The 15877-nt window shown below is 46.8% G+C and overlaps 1 protein-coding gene across 3 annotated transcripts in view; it reads right to left on the bottom strand.

Annotated features, from left to right (window-relative positions):
* Window positions 1-13241, bottom strand: part of SUCO (SUN domain containing ossification factor) — a 41075-nt gene extending 27834 nt beyond the window's left edge. For all 3 annotated transcript variants that reach the window (XM_031595707.2, XM_031595708.2, XM_031595709.2), the window contains exons 1-3: window positions 13015-13241; window positions 3062-3170; window positions 23-124 (exon numbers count right to left, since the gene is read on the bottom strand). In XM_031595707.2, the coding sequence (XP_031451567.2) occupies window positions 23-124; window positions 3062-3170; window positions 13015-13079 (276 nt within the window). In that variant the 5' untranslated portion in view covers window positions 13080-13241. The remainder of the gene's footprint in view (window positions 1-22; window positions 125-3061; window positions 3171-13014) is intronic.
* Between the last annotated feature and the right edge of the window lie 2636 nt (window positions 13242-15877).

The raw sequence follows: 15877 nt of genomic DNA, 5'->3' as shown, positions 1-15877 counted from the left end.
GTGAATGAAATGAAAGACTTGCCTGTTCAGATTTTACAAAGTCACCAAGTAGCTCTTCTGTGGCGTACGTCTGTGTACTTGAATCTGCATGCTCTGGCTCCAGCCCAGGACCAGCCTCCTTCCCCTAGTATATTAAGAGGGGAAACAACAATAAATATGCAGTAACAAAAGCCTTTTATTACAGTAAGAGAAGCTAGCCTTGGTAGCAACTGAATAATATTATCTAACTACCAAAAACATGGTAAGAACTTAAACTACGTGAATCTGCAGAGCCACTGCCCACGTATGTTTAAATACTCATCAGTACAAAGGCTACAGCACATTAAAACAATTCAGTTCAATTGTCAGAGGCAAATTTAAGACCATTCAGCTTATGTGCTAAGGCAGATCAGTTGTTCTGCTACAGTTTACAGTGTTGACAAGTCCTCCCTATCCTGGTGCTACCCAAAACAGGGGAATGCAATCCTACAAGGACTTGTAGCAGATAACCATTTAAAAGTACAGCAAAATAACACCTGGCACGTCTGCCTTGAAGTATTCTTATCAGCAAAGCTAGATTAAGACCGTTGTAACCTTTCAAAACAACTTTTGACTAGAAATCTTTAGTTGTAAAAAGAAGTATAAGGAATTCAGTGAGCAAAAATAAATGTGCAGTTGAGGGAGAAAAAAAGATTCACAAACCTCAGATTGTAGAACTAAAGAATTTCCTTGTCTCTCTGAAACAGTATTTTTAAGGAGAACGGCTATAACATGTACAAGTCATTTCTGAGAACATCCTTTCTGCAGCAATACATTAAGACACATGAATAAATCTGGTAGAATGTATATGCCCCTAGATTTACTAAGGCAATCAAAAATCCTCCTGCAAGTGTTGGGTGTTCAGACTCAGAAATGGGCACAAGATTCAACAGCTCCAGTGCCTCAAGAAGACAACTGACCTAAGGAAAACTGAACAAGAACTGCAAGGCCACTCTTATTTTTGCCAGATGTCCCCAGCAGCCCAGTTAGGAGTAATAGGCACATGCTTAAGAGTTCTCATACACCCAAGAGATATTTGCTTAATGAGTAAAAATAAGCACAGTATGACGTATGAGCTTTTCTCTGCTTTTAAGCAGAGAAACGTGCTTAATAATGCAGTGATGTTAATGGAATGAAGGGAAGAATGCTGCAAAAAAAAAAAAAAAGGAAAATACACATGAGCAGTTTCTCAGTCTCAAAGCTCACTTCATCTCTCCAGGTTTATTACATCAGCCATTGAACTTGAGTAGGACATCTTTTTTTCTCCAAACAAACAACCCACACATTACATGTTCTTATGGCTTTAAAACCACAGCTTGCCTGCCAAATTCAGGCAGCTATAAGAATAGGACTGAATGCTGTTTGGATGCATGAGTCGACAAGACAAATAAAACACTGCTGCCCTAAATGTTGGAATGTTTAAGAAACAGACAACATTAAAAATAACTCTTCCTAACCAGACAGCTCTCTCCTTGAGCCAAACAGAACGCTCAAGACATTTTGGTGTGCTTTTTTCTTTTTTGTTTCTTTAGTTTTTTTTTAAATGTGACATACAGTTTTTTTGGAATGAAGACCATGACTGGCACTACTACCAACTGAGAGAGGAAAGAGGATGCTCATTAACATCAACATTATCTGTGCTTATCACAGGACCGTTATTTATCCACATAAATAAAGCAACAGAATTACCATGACTTTGATAGGACTCAATAGCCTGCAAGCTCACTGAAACATGTAGAAACTCATGACAAGTTTCCTGGTAGAACCCATTACTCTCAGTAGTGCCAAGTAACGCAAGTAAGAAAGGCACAGAATCTTACTTATTAGCATTTTCAAAAATGTATTTTAGCTCTGTTAATTTTCATCAAATGAGCAGGGAAAAAGATGAAGACAGACTTAGTGCTAAATCTATTTACAGAATCACAGAATTGCCAGGGTTGGAAGGGACCTCAAGGATCATGAATCTCCAACCCCCCTGCCACATGCAGGGCCACCAACCTTCCCAACTAATGCTAGACCAGGCTGCCCAGGGCCACATCCAATCTGGCCTTGAACACCTCCAGGGACGGGGTATCCACAGCCTCCCTGGGCAGCTGTTCCAGCACCTCACCACTCTCTCTGTAAAGAATTTCCCCCTGACGTCCAACCTAAATCTTCCTTCCCTCAGCTTAAAACCATTTCCCCTTGTCCTGCTGTCACTCACCCTTTCAAAGAGTTGATTTCCCTCCTGTTTGTAGGCTCCCTTTAGGTACTGAAAGGCTGCAGTGAGGTCACCCCGCAGCCTTCTTTTCTCCAGGCTGAACAAGCCCAGCTCCTTCAGCCTGTCCTCATAGGGGAGGTGCTCCAGTCCCCTGATCATCTTTGTGGCCCTCCTCTGGACAGCTCCCTGTCTTTTCTGTACTGGGGACTCCAGACTTGGACACAGTACTCCAGATGGGGCCTCACAAGAGCAGAGTAGAGGGGAACAATCACCTCCCTGTCCCTGCTGGCCACCCCTCTTTTGATGGAGCCCAGGATACCATTTGCCTTCCGAGCTGCAAGGGCACACTGATAGCAGTTATTTGTACACAGGGTTTCTAACACAAAACAGATGCAATGAGTATGCTTGGTCTAAACTTAAATAAGTCATCACCTCTTGTCATGGTCTCTACAGAGCCACACACCATCCCTAAGGCCACTTCTCACAGCCGTGATGCAGATAAAAGAACACTGGGCCACCACTACCATCTTTACTGTTTGTTTCCTTCCGACACACAAACCCTCAAGCTGTACTACCAACAGAGAAAAGGAAAAGAAAAACTTGGGCAGATATCATCCCCTCTCACAGAGGAGGTGTGTGCATTTGTTCTATACAGTATATTTGTACTACTGGTTACAGGTGAATGGCTGGACTGGATGATCTTGAAGGTCTTTTCCAACCTTGGTGATTCAGTAATTTAGCAAGTACTATCAAACGTTTCAGCCAAGATGGTTATGAATCAAAGCATATGGATCATTTTACTTCTTGAAATAAAAAGTCAGACTAAGTAACCAGTCAACATACCTTTTCCTGGATATTTTCGCCATCGTTTGCCAAGACACAAGCATCACTTGAAGCATATTGCACTGTGGATAAAAGACTGTCTTTACAAAAGACGTGCCAAACAGGAAGCCTGTTCAAGAACACACAAAAAAAAGGAGGTTAAAGTCCTGATTTCAAATGAATAAATATTTTAGTATTCCCTCAACATCATATCTCTTCATTGTCGTTCCCAAGAGTTGTCTAAAAAATAAAAATATCCATGTGCAGTTTACCAATGTATGTACCAATACTATTGGAGAACTAAACATGCAGAAATTAGTTGCAAGCACACTCCATATTTACTACTTTCAAAAGACAAAAGTATCAGCAAAACAGATACTGTGGTGACACCACATCACAAAGTAGAATCTAATGCAAGTTACTGCAAGATAGAAAGAATTAGCCATACAGTAAAGAAAGATTTAGAAGTGATTAATAAGGAAAAGCTAAAGCCAACATTTAAGAAGAGAGCTCCTTACTTCCCAATACGAGTCATACCTGAGAAAATTCTCTTCTGTCAACAGCATCAAGTACATTTAAGATGATTAGCAACAATAAGCTTATGAGAAAAAAGGCCCATGCAAAATTTAATGAAAACAGACATGGAAAATCAGACACTAGCTTCAGCTACACTTGCACAGTCATTTTATTTACTTACTATATTTTCAGTTTCAAACAGCTTAACTTCTGAGTAGCAAATGAGAAAGGATCCGTAGTAAAGCAGCCAACAACTACACAAACACACACAACAGAGCAGCATCTTTTGCTGCATACTGCACACAGCCCCTCCACTTTGCAGGTAACATCCATACAGCACTCATCTACACCTGGAGGCCCAAAGGCCAAAAGTCTTCATGCAGACTTGGAACTGGACAGAAATATTATGGGGATCTATCACTGTGTGTGGTTTTAGCTGTACTCCAACACTAGAGTCCCCTGCTGCATTAAAGCAAATGGTGGAGGGGTCACCATTGGTGAAGTGACTGACATGATGGCCAGGTGCTCCTCAGGACCCCACACACTCAACAAACCACTGCATACCCTGAATACAAAAACAAAAGACAAAGAAGAGACAAGTCTGCAGATCTTTAAGCACAAGAACACTGCATACAGCAATGACCTGACATGAGCTTTGAAAGCTAAACACAGCCTTAAGGCAATTGTAACAGAAACAACATTAACAGGTCAGCATTTGCTTACATTACACATAAGCCTAGTGTTTAGAATCTGAATTACCACCTGTCCTAACAGCTTGGAGATCACCTTTATTGGAAAGCAGACGCAGCATAGATTCCTCCTACATAAACACAGCCGTACAGAGCACTATATCTTCAGGCTGCATGAAACACCAAAGCAGGCTTCTGTTGCTGATATAAGCCCACTGTTTCATTTCCAGAAGAAGCAGTAGGCAGGTGTCATTGCTCTCAGTCAGGCCCCTCACCACCAGCAGAGCAGCAGAACAGGAACTGGGGTTTCATTCAATTCCCATCACATAGTTACTTGTTTGTATTAAGGTCAATATTACACTTGGTGGCCTTTCTTCGTCTGATTTCCTAGCTTTCACTTAGAAAAATTAGTTATGTTGATACTTCAAGTCTCTTACTTTGGGAGACTCCTCATGTTTTTAATTTCTGCACCACTGAAGTCCCATTCCAGCTATAGCAACTCCCTGTTTCTTCATAAAAATACAAGGTAAAGACGAACAATTATAATGAACATGTGGTAGCTCACTGCAGCCCTTTGCTACACATACACATCAATGTTATTTCCTATTTTGCTTATCCTAAGGAGGGTGGGGGAGAAGGGAGATCTTTAGGAAACTGCACACAGCAGTATTAAGCCACTTACCGTAGAAAAGCAAAGTTACAGCTGTCTATGAATCAGCATTTTAAACACAAGGTACATTCTCACAACTGCACTGATAGCTACTTGTGCATTTGCAGGCACCATGAGAAGCACCAAGCACGGAAGGCAGGCACACACTTAGTGCCATTCATACACATACCAATCCACTGCCTTCAAACACAACCAAACACACCTCATGAGAGCAGCGTTCAGAAGAATGCAGTCTGACAGCTCGCTGATGTAAGCTGTGTCCAACATCTTACTTCCCAAAATCCTTCCTGGTCTAATCCCCACCTCAAACGTGATGCTGCAAGTCTGCCAAGAGCCCTCTAAGCCAGGGAGGGGACTGAGCATTCTTCCAGCACAAGCATGCTCGCACAGGAACACCCGGGCCCTGCTGCAACAGACAGCAGGCAGACTGACAGCTGCCATCTAGCTCAGCAAATGCACAGAAGCCAAGGCCGTGTCAGACCAGCCCTACTGTGGGAAGGCAGACTGAGCACCTTTCAGAATCACTAGTACTATGCTTTCTCCTCACACCTCCCTGTCTTTTTAGTGTTCATTCAATGGCCTTCCTTAGCCTGGTAAGTGATACAGCCCATAAGAAAATTCTTGCCACATAACACAGCACCACTGCCAAGCTTTCCTTAAGTCTCCCCCAAAAAATGAATATGAAAAGCTAAGTGCAAATTTACCGAGAACAGAATCTCTCCTCACTTTAGTGAGCACAGCAGCTCCTGCAGCCGTATGCACGGACCTGGCCTCTCCTTTCTCACATGAGCAATGTTCTAACACCCACGTGTGAGCAAGGAGCCCTAATGCCACACAGCACCCATCAGTCAGTCAATCAGCTGCAGTGTCTCAGGCACAAGGGGTGTTCCAGCGAAGGGCAGAAACACCACAGGTAGCTGCCAACACCTAACCAACACATCGTGACCCAGCAGGGATAAAGAAGCTTGCAAGAGTTCCATTCTTGCTAAGCATGACTCAAAATAGCAGATGCTATTAAAGCTCACAAAGAACAAAGGAATTTAAACACGACACTTCTAGTGCTATCATTAATGTATTTAAAAGCTATTTCTATTAATATGCCACGAACTTTTCAGTTTGATACGCGCAAAAGCAAAAGCTGCAAGCCCAAACATGGAGGGAAAAAAAGATCTCAACTCTTTGCAGGGCAGGCCCACACTGTGCTCTCTGTTGAAGCAGAGGTCTGCTCACCCCTATGGGAATGGCAGGGGGCACTTAGTGCAATACAAACTAGCTTAGGCCTGCTGATGGCTGTCAGCCCTTTGAAAAAGAGCCCACTCAAATTCAAAGGTGCAGATGGCTTTGGCATGGCAGCACAGATAGTGCGTGAAGGACCTCAGCTCTATCCCAGCCCTCCCCAGAGAGGCAGGCTCAGCAGGCTCCCAGGAGCCGCATGCATTATATACTGATATATTATTATTATATACTGATGTTGCCATTGATAACCACTCCAACAAGCGTGAGTGTCAAGCTGAGAGTTAACAACTGCTAAGAAAAAAAACTGCACAAGTTGCAGCTGACCAAAACCAGACCCAAATTTGCAAAATCCAAACGGAAGAGTTCTTCTACAACCTGATCTTCCCAGAGGAAAGCCTAAGCTTTTCTACCCAAAGACTCCATACAAGAACAGTGACATTTGCACAAAACTCAGTTCAAACATATCTGTCCTCTGAATGACTCAAGAGTTTTCTTAAATCGTCCCCAAACAAGATGTATTTTTGGACAGCAGGGAGTGAAGCAGTACAACAGTTTAAAGTTGACACCTCAGACGGTTAGTTTTAAGCAAAGGGAAGACAACAAGAAGCTATCACGAGCATGCTGATCACCAGGAATCTCTTGAATGCAAAGGGAACTATTTCTCTACTGACATTTCCCACACCTCTCAGAGGGTTGTGTTACCAACAGGTGCAGAAGTAGCAGCACCCAGCAGCTAGAACAAAGGTGTCCTGCTGCACATCTGCAGGAGCAGCTCAGAACAGCTGTCTGCAAGAGACGTGGGGAGGGATCTGGATCAGAGCAGGATGGAGAAGGGGGAGAGGTGCCCATCTGATGGCTGCAGATCCCACCTTCTCAGTAAGAGTTTTGGATTCATGAACTAAAAAGGGAGATAAGTTGTGAAGGGATGCAGAATGAAGAATTGGTTTACTTTCCACAAACCCTGCAGGTCTCTGCATGCCTTACTGCTAAGAAGCAAAAAGGACTAAGTCTCACTCTCCATACTCTCAAAGGCAGACCCCAGCCAGCAGCAGGCTGCTGCTCAACCACTGAACGGACAGGGAAAGGAAGAATGAACCTTCGCCCTCTCCCAGTTATGCAGTGGGATCAATCTATCAATCAGAGGAGTTCAACAAGACAGAAATGCATTTAAAAGGACTCACAGAAGGAAGGAAAGGTCAGAAAAAGAAGACTGGGCTTTCAGGATGGCAACGCTGCTTCAGCCAGCCAGATGAAAGGCACTGGCAAGGCATGTGCTGCTTGAGCACAGCCTCCCTGCATACAGCACTGCTTCTGCATGTGTGAAATGGAAATAAGCATCGATAAGCACAATGCAGAGCTGCTGATATTCCTTCATGCTCATTAAAAAAAAAAAGAAACACATTCCATTTATTAGAAGTTATTTATTCTCACAGAAGAGCAGCATGCATTAGCAAGAATATTTTAGAAGTTCTGATGGTTCTTTAAGGCAGAAGAAAGCTGAAGATGCACCTACAGACACAGACCATGAGCAGATGCTGCCAGAAGGGCACTGACACCACCACTGTTCTTACCACTATCCGCCAACTTAACAGTGTTCTCACATCCCAGGTTCATGTGCTGACAACCACCTGAAAGCAGAGCTTTTTGCAAAGCCTTTACTAACCACGTTGTTCTTCTGCAGTTAATACAGGATTTTAGCACGTGCTCTCCCAAATGTCCCTTAACTGGAACGCTACACAAAACACAAGAGTTACTTCACTTACAAGAGGAGCCCAACACAAAGATACTTCTGACAATGCCAAATTCCTTAGCTTCAAAGAATGAAACGTCAGTTTTTGCAGTTTAAAGTACTGCTTTCTCATTTCTTCAGTGCATGAGCATGCAAAGGCGGACTGCAGCTGGGCCATGTGTTTTGGATAGCTGCTCCTTTCCCTCTGGCAAGTCCCCAGGTACCCTACTGTGGGGCACCAGGTGGGACAGCAGGCAGGAGTCCCACCCCAAAGGGTGCTGAACAGAGCATGCAGCTCCAAGTGACCCCTGGTAACACATCTCTGCACCAAGATCACGGCCTAAGGGACTCCCCTGCACTGTCCACTTATTCACTTCCATACTTGAGTTTTGAGAAAAGACCCCCTAAAATCTGATGGTGACCATGAAGACTACAGAAGGACAGTAAAATAGCTATAGACTACATTAGGCCTTAAGGCTTTTAGAGTCTGTAGTAAAGTTTAACATAGATCTCTTTGAAGATTTCCTCCCTTCTTGTTGCTGTGGGCTCAACACAGCAGTGACAGACTCAGAACTGTCTGTACCAACTCCCCACATTCAATTCATTGTAAATGCAACACAGTGCCAAGGAGCAGAATTCTTGCATAAATCTAACAACAGGAATTTGCCCTAGATCATTGTAAAGCTATCAGCCAACTCCCAGACATTTCATAATGCATTTTTAATAGACTTCAACAGTATCTTGATTACCATTCCAAAATCCATCCAAGCCAAGAAGTTTCCTTTGGACACCTACTTCGAGTAGTTGGAACCACTTGCTGATATTTCAATCTAAAACAGCTTAAGCCATTAAAATGAACATTTTCACTGCCCTGAGCAAGTTCCCTGCACAAGCCTGGGGATCAGCGCGTCCATCCCACCAGCTCAGTATTTTCCCAAAGAACTGACAGAAACTTTGTGATGGGCTCACAGCTGTGTGTGACCATTCTCAGCCAGAAGAGATGAGAGCTTTGGTACTCAGAACCACTGCCCTCCCGAGGCAGAGGGGAGCCAGCACCTGTCTGTGCTAACTGCAAAAGAAGCTGTACATCCTCCCCTTCAGTTGTGGAAGCTGAAGAGAACAAAAGCAGAAAAGCATTCTAGAAAATGCAGAGAACAGTGAGAATGGTAAAGTAAAGAACTAATAATGGGTTAGAGAAAGTCTCGTCGTCTTCTGGTGTGCCTAAGTGCTGAAGCCAGGCACATCACAGGGTGCACACCACGTGCCATGCTGTTTGCTTGTTATACAAGCATAATTTGAAGTTTCTAGGACAAAGCTTTCAGAAGATGTGGCATGAAAGTATTTCCCAAACTCTTTGAAAATCAATGAGGGTAAATAATGGAGACAAGTTTTAATTTAAGACACCAGAGCCCCTCTGTGCACATCACCTCCAACCTGAACAGGATGAGCCAGGCACATTCAACCCAGACTTTAAGAGCCCAATGCAGCTATTATCCCAGTTTCACCTATGGCAAAAGCGTTTCCAAACAAGACGCTCTGTATCTAACAATACACTCTTCATTCTGAAATAAGCAGTCTGAAGCAGGAGTTTAGATTATATGAACAGTGTCCAAACTGCTTTCTTCTTCCTGCCACAAAACACATACACATTGTGCTTCCTTCAGCACTAGTCTTTTGGGAGAGATGTACGTGTTCACACAAGGGGAGAATCCCCACATGAAATTGTGAGCACCACGACACGAGTTACCCCAGCAGCACTCATCATCCAGACCACGAGGGCAGCCTGCTGCCAGCCTCACAGCACAGAGGACTTCTGTGATAAGAGATGCACTGCACTCTAGAGTACAAGATCCATGCTATCCTCAATCCATCTCATTCTCCAACTCTGCCACTCGGCACCCTGCGAGCAGATGTGAGCTGGAGGTTTAAGCACAAGAAGCCAACAATGGGGCCAGTAACTGCCCTGTTAGCAGAGCCTGTGCTCCTGTGAGCTCTAATCCAACTAACCTCACTGCTGCCTGGACAGGGCAGAGGAGGCAAAACAAACAGCAGCAGGCTGCCAGCACAACTCAGCCTTTTACAGCTCTTGCATTGCAGAAGCATTCGACAAGCACTCCCTGGAAAACGTACAGGGCTATAAACACAATCCAAAGACCAGGAAACCTAAACCACTCTCTTTCATTAAGATTTGCCTCAATCCTCACATTTAAGCTGCCACAGGGAGAAACTCCAAGTAACACTGAAATGCAGGCGTGTATCAGCACTAGCCCTGGCCATGCCGTGCCGTGCCCAGCCTGACCTGCTCAGACACACTTTGCATGACAGCTCCCAGAGCCAGAGCGCTCCAGGGCTTCCCAGCACAACAGCACGCAGCGCTGCTGGTCTCTTGCTTTGCTACAAGCCTTCCTGCCCTGATGCAGCACACTCACACATAGCTACAACTGAAGAACCCTGAAGAACCCTGGTGCACGCACGCACTCTATTCCCAGTTTCCTTTCATTCATACTTGCAAAGCTGAGAATTCTTAAAGGGTTCATAAAAGCTCAGCAGAGCCGGATGTCAAAGCATTTTCCAGAACAGAATGAACCATAGAAAGACAAATTAACACACGCATGATTTCTTCATTAAATGCATAGCTAACATGGTAAACAAATGCTGATGGCAGGCAAAAGCTGATGTCAGAACAATGTGCCCAGGATCCTGCTCAAACAGCTGTCACGGCCGGTCTCACACAGCGCCAACCGGGAGCCTCTGTATCTCCTCCATGCATTCAGCTCCCTCTGCATCACCCAGCTATGAAACATTGCACTTTTCAAAGTGTTTTTTACATAATGAGCATCCACAGAAAGGGGTTAACCAAACAAACAAAAAAAAAAACGGCAAATTCAGAACAGGAGTTATTTGTCACATAGTTCAAGCTGCAACCTGCACAGAAATATTATTTTTAGAGCTGTATATTCCAAGCCCTACTTCCATTGAAAATATTTATCTAAAACCTTGCAGCTATTCCACTCCTCTGAACCCCCTGCTACAGCCTCACCGGCTCAGGCTTCCCTGAAAGTTGTGTTTGCCCCATGCGGTTTGCTTCAGGAAGTCTTAAGTACTGTAACAGTGACCCTGCATTCCCAACAAGCACCATGCAGCCTTTATTGAAAAGGCACCAGCTGACGAGTCCCTGAACTCAACCTTCTTGTTTCTGTATATTTCCTAATACACAGCCACATTTTTTCAACTGACTGGAAAGCTGTCAAATCACTGTTATCATCCACCTTTATCCAAACGGGTATTTTTCCACTGGAGAAACTATTTCAAGATTAATTTCACCAAATAAAGGAAGCAAGCACCTATCCAGAAAAAAAAAAAAAACAAAGTTTAAGTGGCCTCGAGAGCATTCCTACAGTAATCCTGTTTGTCCCATGTTTTCCTGCTTTGTTTCACTTTGATCACCTGCTGCCCATGACTTTGACCTGTAAGAAGAGCCCTGCTCCTGCCACCATTTACATCCTTTCAAGGTTACATTTCAAGACAACTAGGTTTAAGAACTCAACATCTTGTAAGAACTCAAGATCTGTAACACAGTCAAAGCCTTCCACTGACTACTTTAAGAGTTGTGTAATAGCTCATGTGAATAAAGGTGACCATCTTCTATTTGGGAAAAAGTAAAATGCACTTATCGTGATTACACAGCTCAGCTACAATGCAGGACTGGAAGACTTTGACACTTTCCAACTATGCACCTGACGTGGCTACTGAAACAAAGCTGCAGTGTCATTCTGCAAACAGAATCTTTAACTACCTCACATGAATTAGCATTTGTGCAACAGAACAGAGAACTTGAGTTGCAACCTCACCAGCAGCGGAATTAATTGAGCAGCTCCTTAATAAGAAGAGCGAGTGTGCTGAACACAATCTGAACTTCAATAGCAAGAGCTTTGGGACACACAGTGCAAGCTGGGATCAGTCACAACTGCTTGTTAGAGTAAGAAAAAAATCTCAGGGCAGTTTTTCTCCTAAACATACACAAGAGGAATGCAAAGTTGTCTGTACAGACCAAGCATCTTCCATACGAAATAGATGTCTGATTTTTTTCTCCGTTGTAACAGATTAAAAGCAACAGAAGAATCACTCTATCTACTGTTAACACGAGAACAGCACCTTTAACAACATATCTCAGTGCAGAAACAGTTTATTAACAGCGAGAAGCAAAAATATATTTCCCTAATAAGAACCCAAACAGGAAGGCACCTTCTGTGATAAGATATGAAACCCTCCAGCAGTGCCCAAACGCTGCCTGGAGAAGGACAAACCAGGTTCACAGTCAGATCAGCACAGCCAGGAGGAGATTTTTGTTTCTTTTAAAGCTTTGCTAAACACAAACAAGGAAACTGATCTTTCAGGTTGTTTTTCATACTCACAGTTGTCTCCTGAAACCAGGATTGCGATGACACAAACCAAGAGCTGGACAACCCACTCATGCAAGTGTCAGCAGCGGTTTTGCAACCAGCTGGGTACAGACAGGTGTCTGGGTTTCCCCACGGCCATCAAGCCAGGCTCAGCTGAGACAGCCACAAATTTCAAGAGCACTTCAACGTTACCCTTTGTCAGACTATTCAAACGATCTGCAGGAAGACTTAACCTGGGCCATCAGACACCTCCAGCAGTTGCTGCCATTCGGGCTGCCCGCACCTGGAGGCACACTGCTGGGACTGACCAGCACTGCTCACCTCACACAGCTCAAAGCAGGACAAAGCTTACGGATGGCTATCCTGTCCTAATATTGTATTGCACAGAAACAAAGCACACGAGATGCTGGGAGGAGATACGGCTGAGGAGAACAGTTTCAAACACGATTAATGCGAAAAGCGAACGGAGCTTCTGACTTTCGCACAACGCGACTCAAAGCAGCCGCAGAAAACCGCTGTGAAGAACGAGGCGCTGCGACCTGCCGGAGAACGCGGCCAGAGTTCGGTGCGAAGGGAAAGAATCCGATACCGGAGGGCACGGAACGCACGGCGCAGCCCCCGAACCCCGCAGCCCCATTCGCTCCCGGCAGCGCCGTGCCGGCCCGCCCTTCCCGCCGAGCCCCTTCTCCTCCTACTCCGCCCCCCCGCGCTCAGGCCAGGCCGGGACTCACCAGAGCAGGGCGCAGAGGAAGAGGCAGGAGCCCAGGGCCAGGAGCCGGCGGGGCGGCTCCCTCATCGTCTCCCCGGTCTACCTGCCGCGGCCGGGGAGAGGCGGCGCATCCTCCCCGCCGGAGGGAGCGCGGGGAAAGCGCGGGAAGCGGCCGCTGAGGTGCGCGGCCGTTAACGCGGCTCCGATGCGGCTGTTGCGGCGCGAGCGCGGCCGTTACTGCCCGGCGGCCCCTCCCCCTGCCCCTCAGCCCCTCACGCGCTGAGCTGGAAGGATACGCGTCACACTCCGCGCCCCGCCGCCACCAATCGCCTGCGCGCGTGCGGTAGGCCCCGCCCCCCCGCGGCCCGTTGCTGGCGCGGATTGGCTCCTCCCTGCAGAGCGGCGGCGAATCACAGAGCGGATCTCTCTTCCCCCTCCCCCCAAAGGACCTCTCTGAGGTGTCCGCGTAGGCCGGGCTGTTGTAGAACGAGACACCGCTGCGACAAGGGGCGGCTGGCGGCAAGTCAGCGAGGAACGGGAGGCACCGCTACCTCTGGAGCGAGGGGCGCGTTAAGGAACGGCGTTCTGCTCTGACACGGCTTTTTCTTTTTTGTTTCTTTTATCAGGCATCTCCGTGAGCCGCCCCGCCGAGGCGAGCGCTGATTGGCGTTTACTGAGGCCCCCAGCAGAAAAACAGCCCGAAGGTGGGCGGTGGGAGAACTGCAATTCCCGACAGGCCGCGCGGGGCGGGGCGCGGGGGCCGCTGGGAGCTGTAGTTCCGGGCGGGAGGCGCCCGCCGTGCGGCGGGCGCGTGGAGCCGGCGGCCATTTTGCTGCGGGAGCCAGTGAGCCCGAGGGAACTGCGGGCGTCGGGCTTCGGCGCTGGCAGCTCGCGGATGTGCGAGCACAGAGAGTGCCATAGAAATGTTCAGAGTTTTTAAATGATTTATTCATTAAATAAAGAGTAAGGGCGGGCCCACCGGTGTGATGGCGACGGGTTTCCCCAGTGTTGACCTTTCTGAGGTGATGTTCAGGGGGGAAGAGCCCTGACGCACGCAGGTGGATGAGTCACGGCGCTGTGCTGGAAATGAACGTGTGTCAGTGCCCTGAGCGCCGGCGGCAGCCCTGCCCTGCCCTGCCCCCAGTGCCTGCTCCACAGCTGCTCCCGGGTGCAGGAGCACAGCCCACCTGGAGCTGGGTGCTGGCGAGGTGGAAAGCTCACAAGAGTTGCCCTGTCTGCCCTTGGTGGTTTTTGCCCTGAAATTGTTGGGTTTTCACAAATATTTGGCATCCTCGGTGCTTCTGAGAGCTCTGAGTACCAACGACAGCAAACAGACCTCAGGCCCTGCCTGGAAACTTAGGGGAGAGCAGAAGATCCAGCTTGCTAAGCCAAAGAAGAGATTGCAGTGCTGTGCTTTCTGTGGTGAGGTTCCTATGTAGGCACAGAGGTATTTTCTTTAGAAGGAACACTTTCTCAGCCACACTACCCATAGCAGGAGGGCCACCCACCTGCCACCTCCCTCCCAGGGCCACCCTATGGTGCAGCTCTCCAGCCTGCCAAGTCCCACGCCACAGTTCTGACCATGGTTTCGTGCTGCCTGCCCTTCTGTACAGTCATACCTTCCTGCAGAGACAGGAGATAACACAGTGGATGACCTCACTGGTGCTACTTGCAGCAAAACTATTCAGCCTCCTCCTGCAAAGGGCAAGATGGCAGGAGAACAGCGCTCACCTTCAGGACATGCTGCCAGGTCAGACAGTGGCATTTCTAGGAGGAGGGCTGCCCTTTGTTATAATGCCCCCTCGGAAATGTGTATCAAGCTCCAAGTTCTTCCTTTGGGTAAAACCAATCTGCAGTCCTCCAGCTGAGCCCCAGTGAGGTGCCTTGGCGGTGGGAATTTCCTCAAAACTTCAGTAACAGCACACATTGTACCCACAGATATTTTAACTGTGCCATGAGTGCCCAAAACCATCCTGAAAAGGCTGTGGAGAGGTGGTGACATGTGAGCCTTGGCCACAGCTGCCTCCTTTAGGTCCCTCCGTGGCAGGGACTTTTGATCGCTGAGGGAAAAGCTTTGAAGCCACATCTGCTCAGCCCATGTAGCTGTTCTGGGCTGGCACAGCTCCCACATGCGTTACGGTCCACTTATCAGCAGGAGATTAATCACATGCAGCTTAGACCAAACACAGTTAAAGAGCAGTCAGGGAGGACAGATCATTTCAGGAAATCATGACAGTGAGTGAGCAGGATCCTGGAGAAAAGCTTTCTCGAGTCACTCCCCACGAGGTACAGTGTATACCTGAAGACCTTCGGTGTCATCAGCCAGGCAGAGGCTGCAGGTCATCAGCCCTGACATACCAGCATGGCTCAGCACTCACTAAGCTTGCATCTCAAACAACGATAAGATGAGGAATGTAATGGTAAAAAACAAGGCAGATTACCCAATCTCCCTACTGGAGCCTATAATTAACTCTGAGAACAATGTACATATGTGATCTAGGAGCAAATATTTGCTTGGGAGTCTTAAAAAGTGCTGTAGAGGTTGAGCAGTGCCCACAGCCGCATTTTCCCTTCCCATCATCTCAGTTGCTTTTGCTGGAAGTGGGTGGCTGGAAGGATTGCTTCAGCTGCATCATGCCCAGTGCTTGGTGGCTGTCCCTTCTCTCACACAGAGAAGACCATAAGGAGAGAGGGTAGTGAGGGTAGTGCCAAGAACCAGGCTGCCACGCTGAGATGAAGCTCTCAGCTGGGGCTGTTGTGTTTCAGCAATTCCGAGTGTTTGTTTGCTGAAAATGCTAAGCCTGATCTCTGATTTAGCATAGAATATCCACACCTTCTCTTCTCAAAGGTATCTTTTTTCTCCCCAAGTGTTTTTCCTTTCTAAT

The sequence above is a fragment of the Phasianus colchicus genome, chromosome 9 (assembly GCF_987193195.1).
Source record: "Phasianus colchicus chromosome 9, bPhaCol1.hap1.1, whole genome shotgun sequence".
Lineage (NCBI taxonomy): Eukaryota > Metazoa > Chordata > Aves > Galliformes > Phasianidae > Phasianus > Phasianus colchicus.
This window is presented reverse-complemented; position numbering and strand designations above follow the sequence as displayed.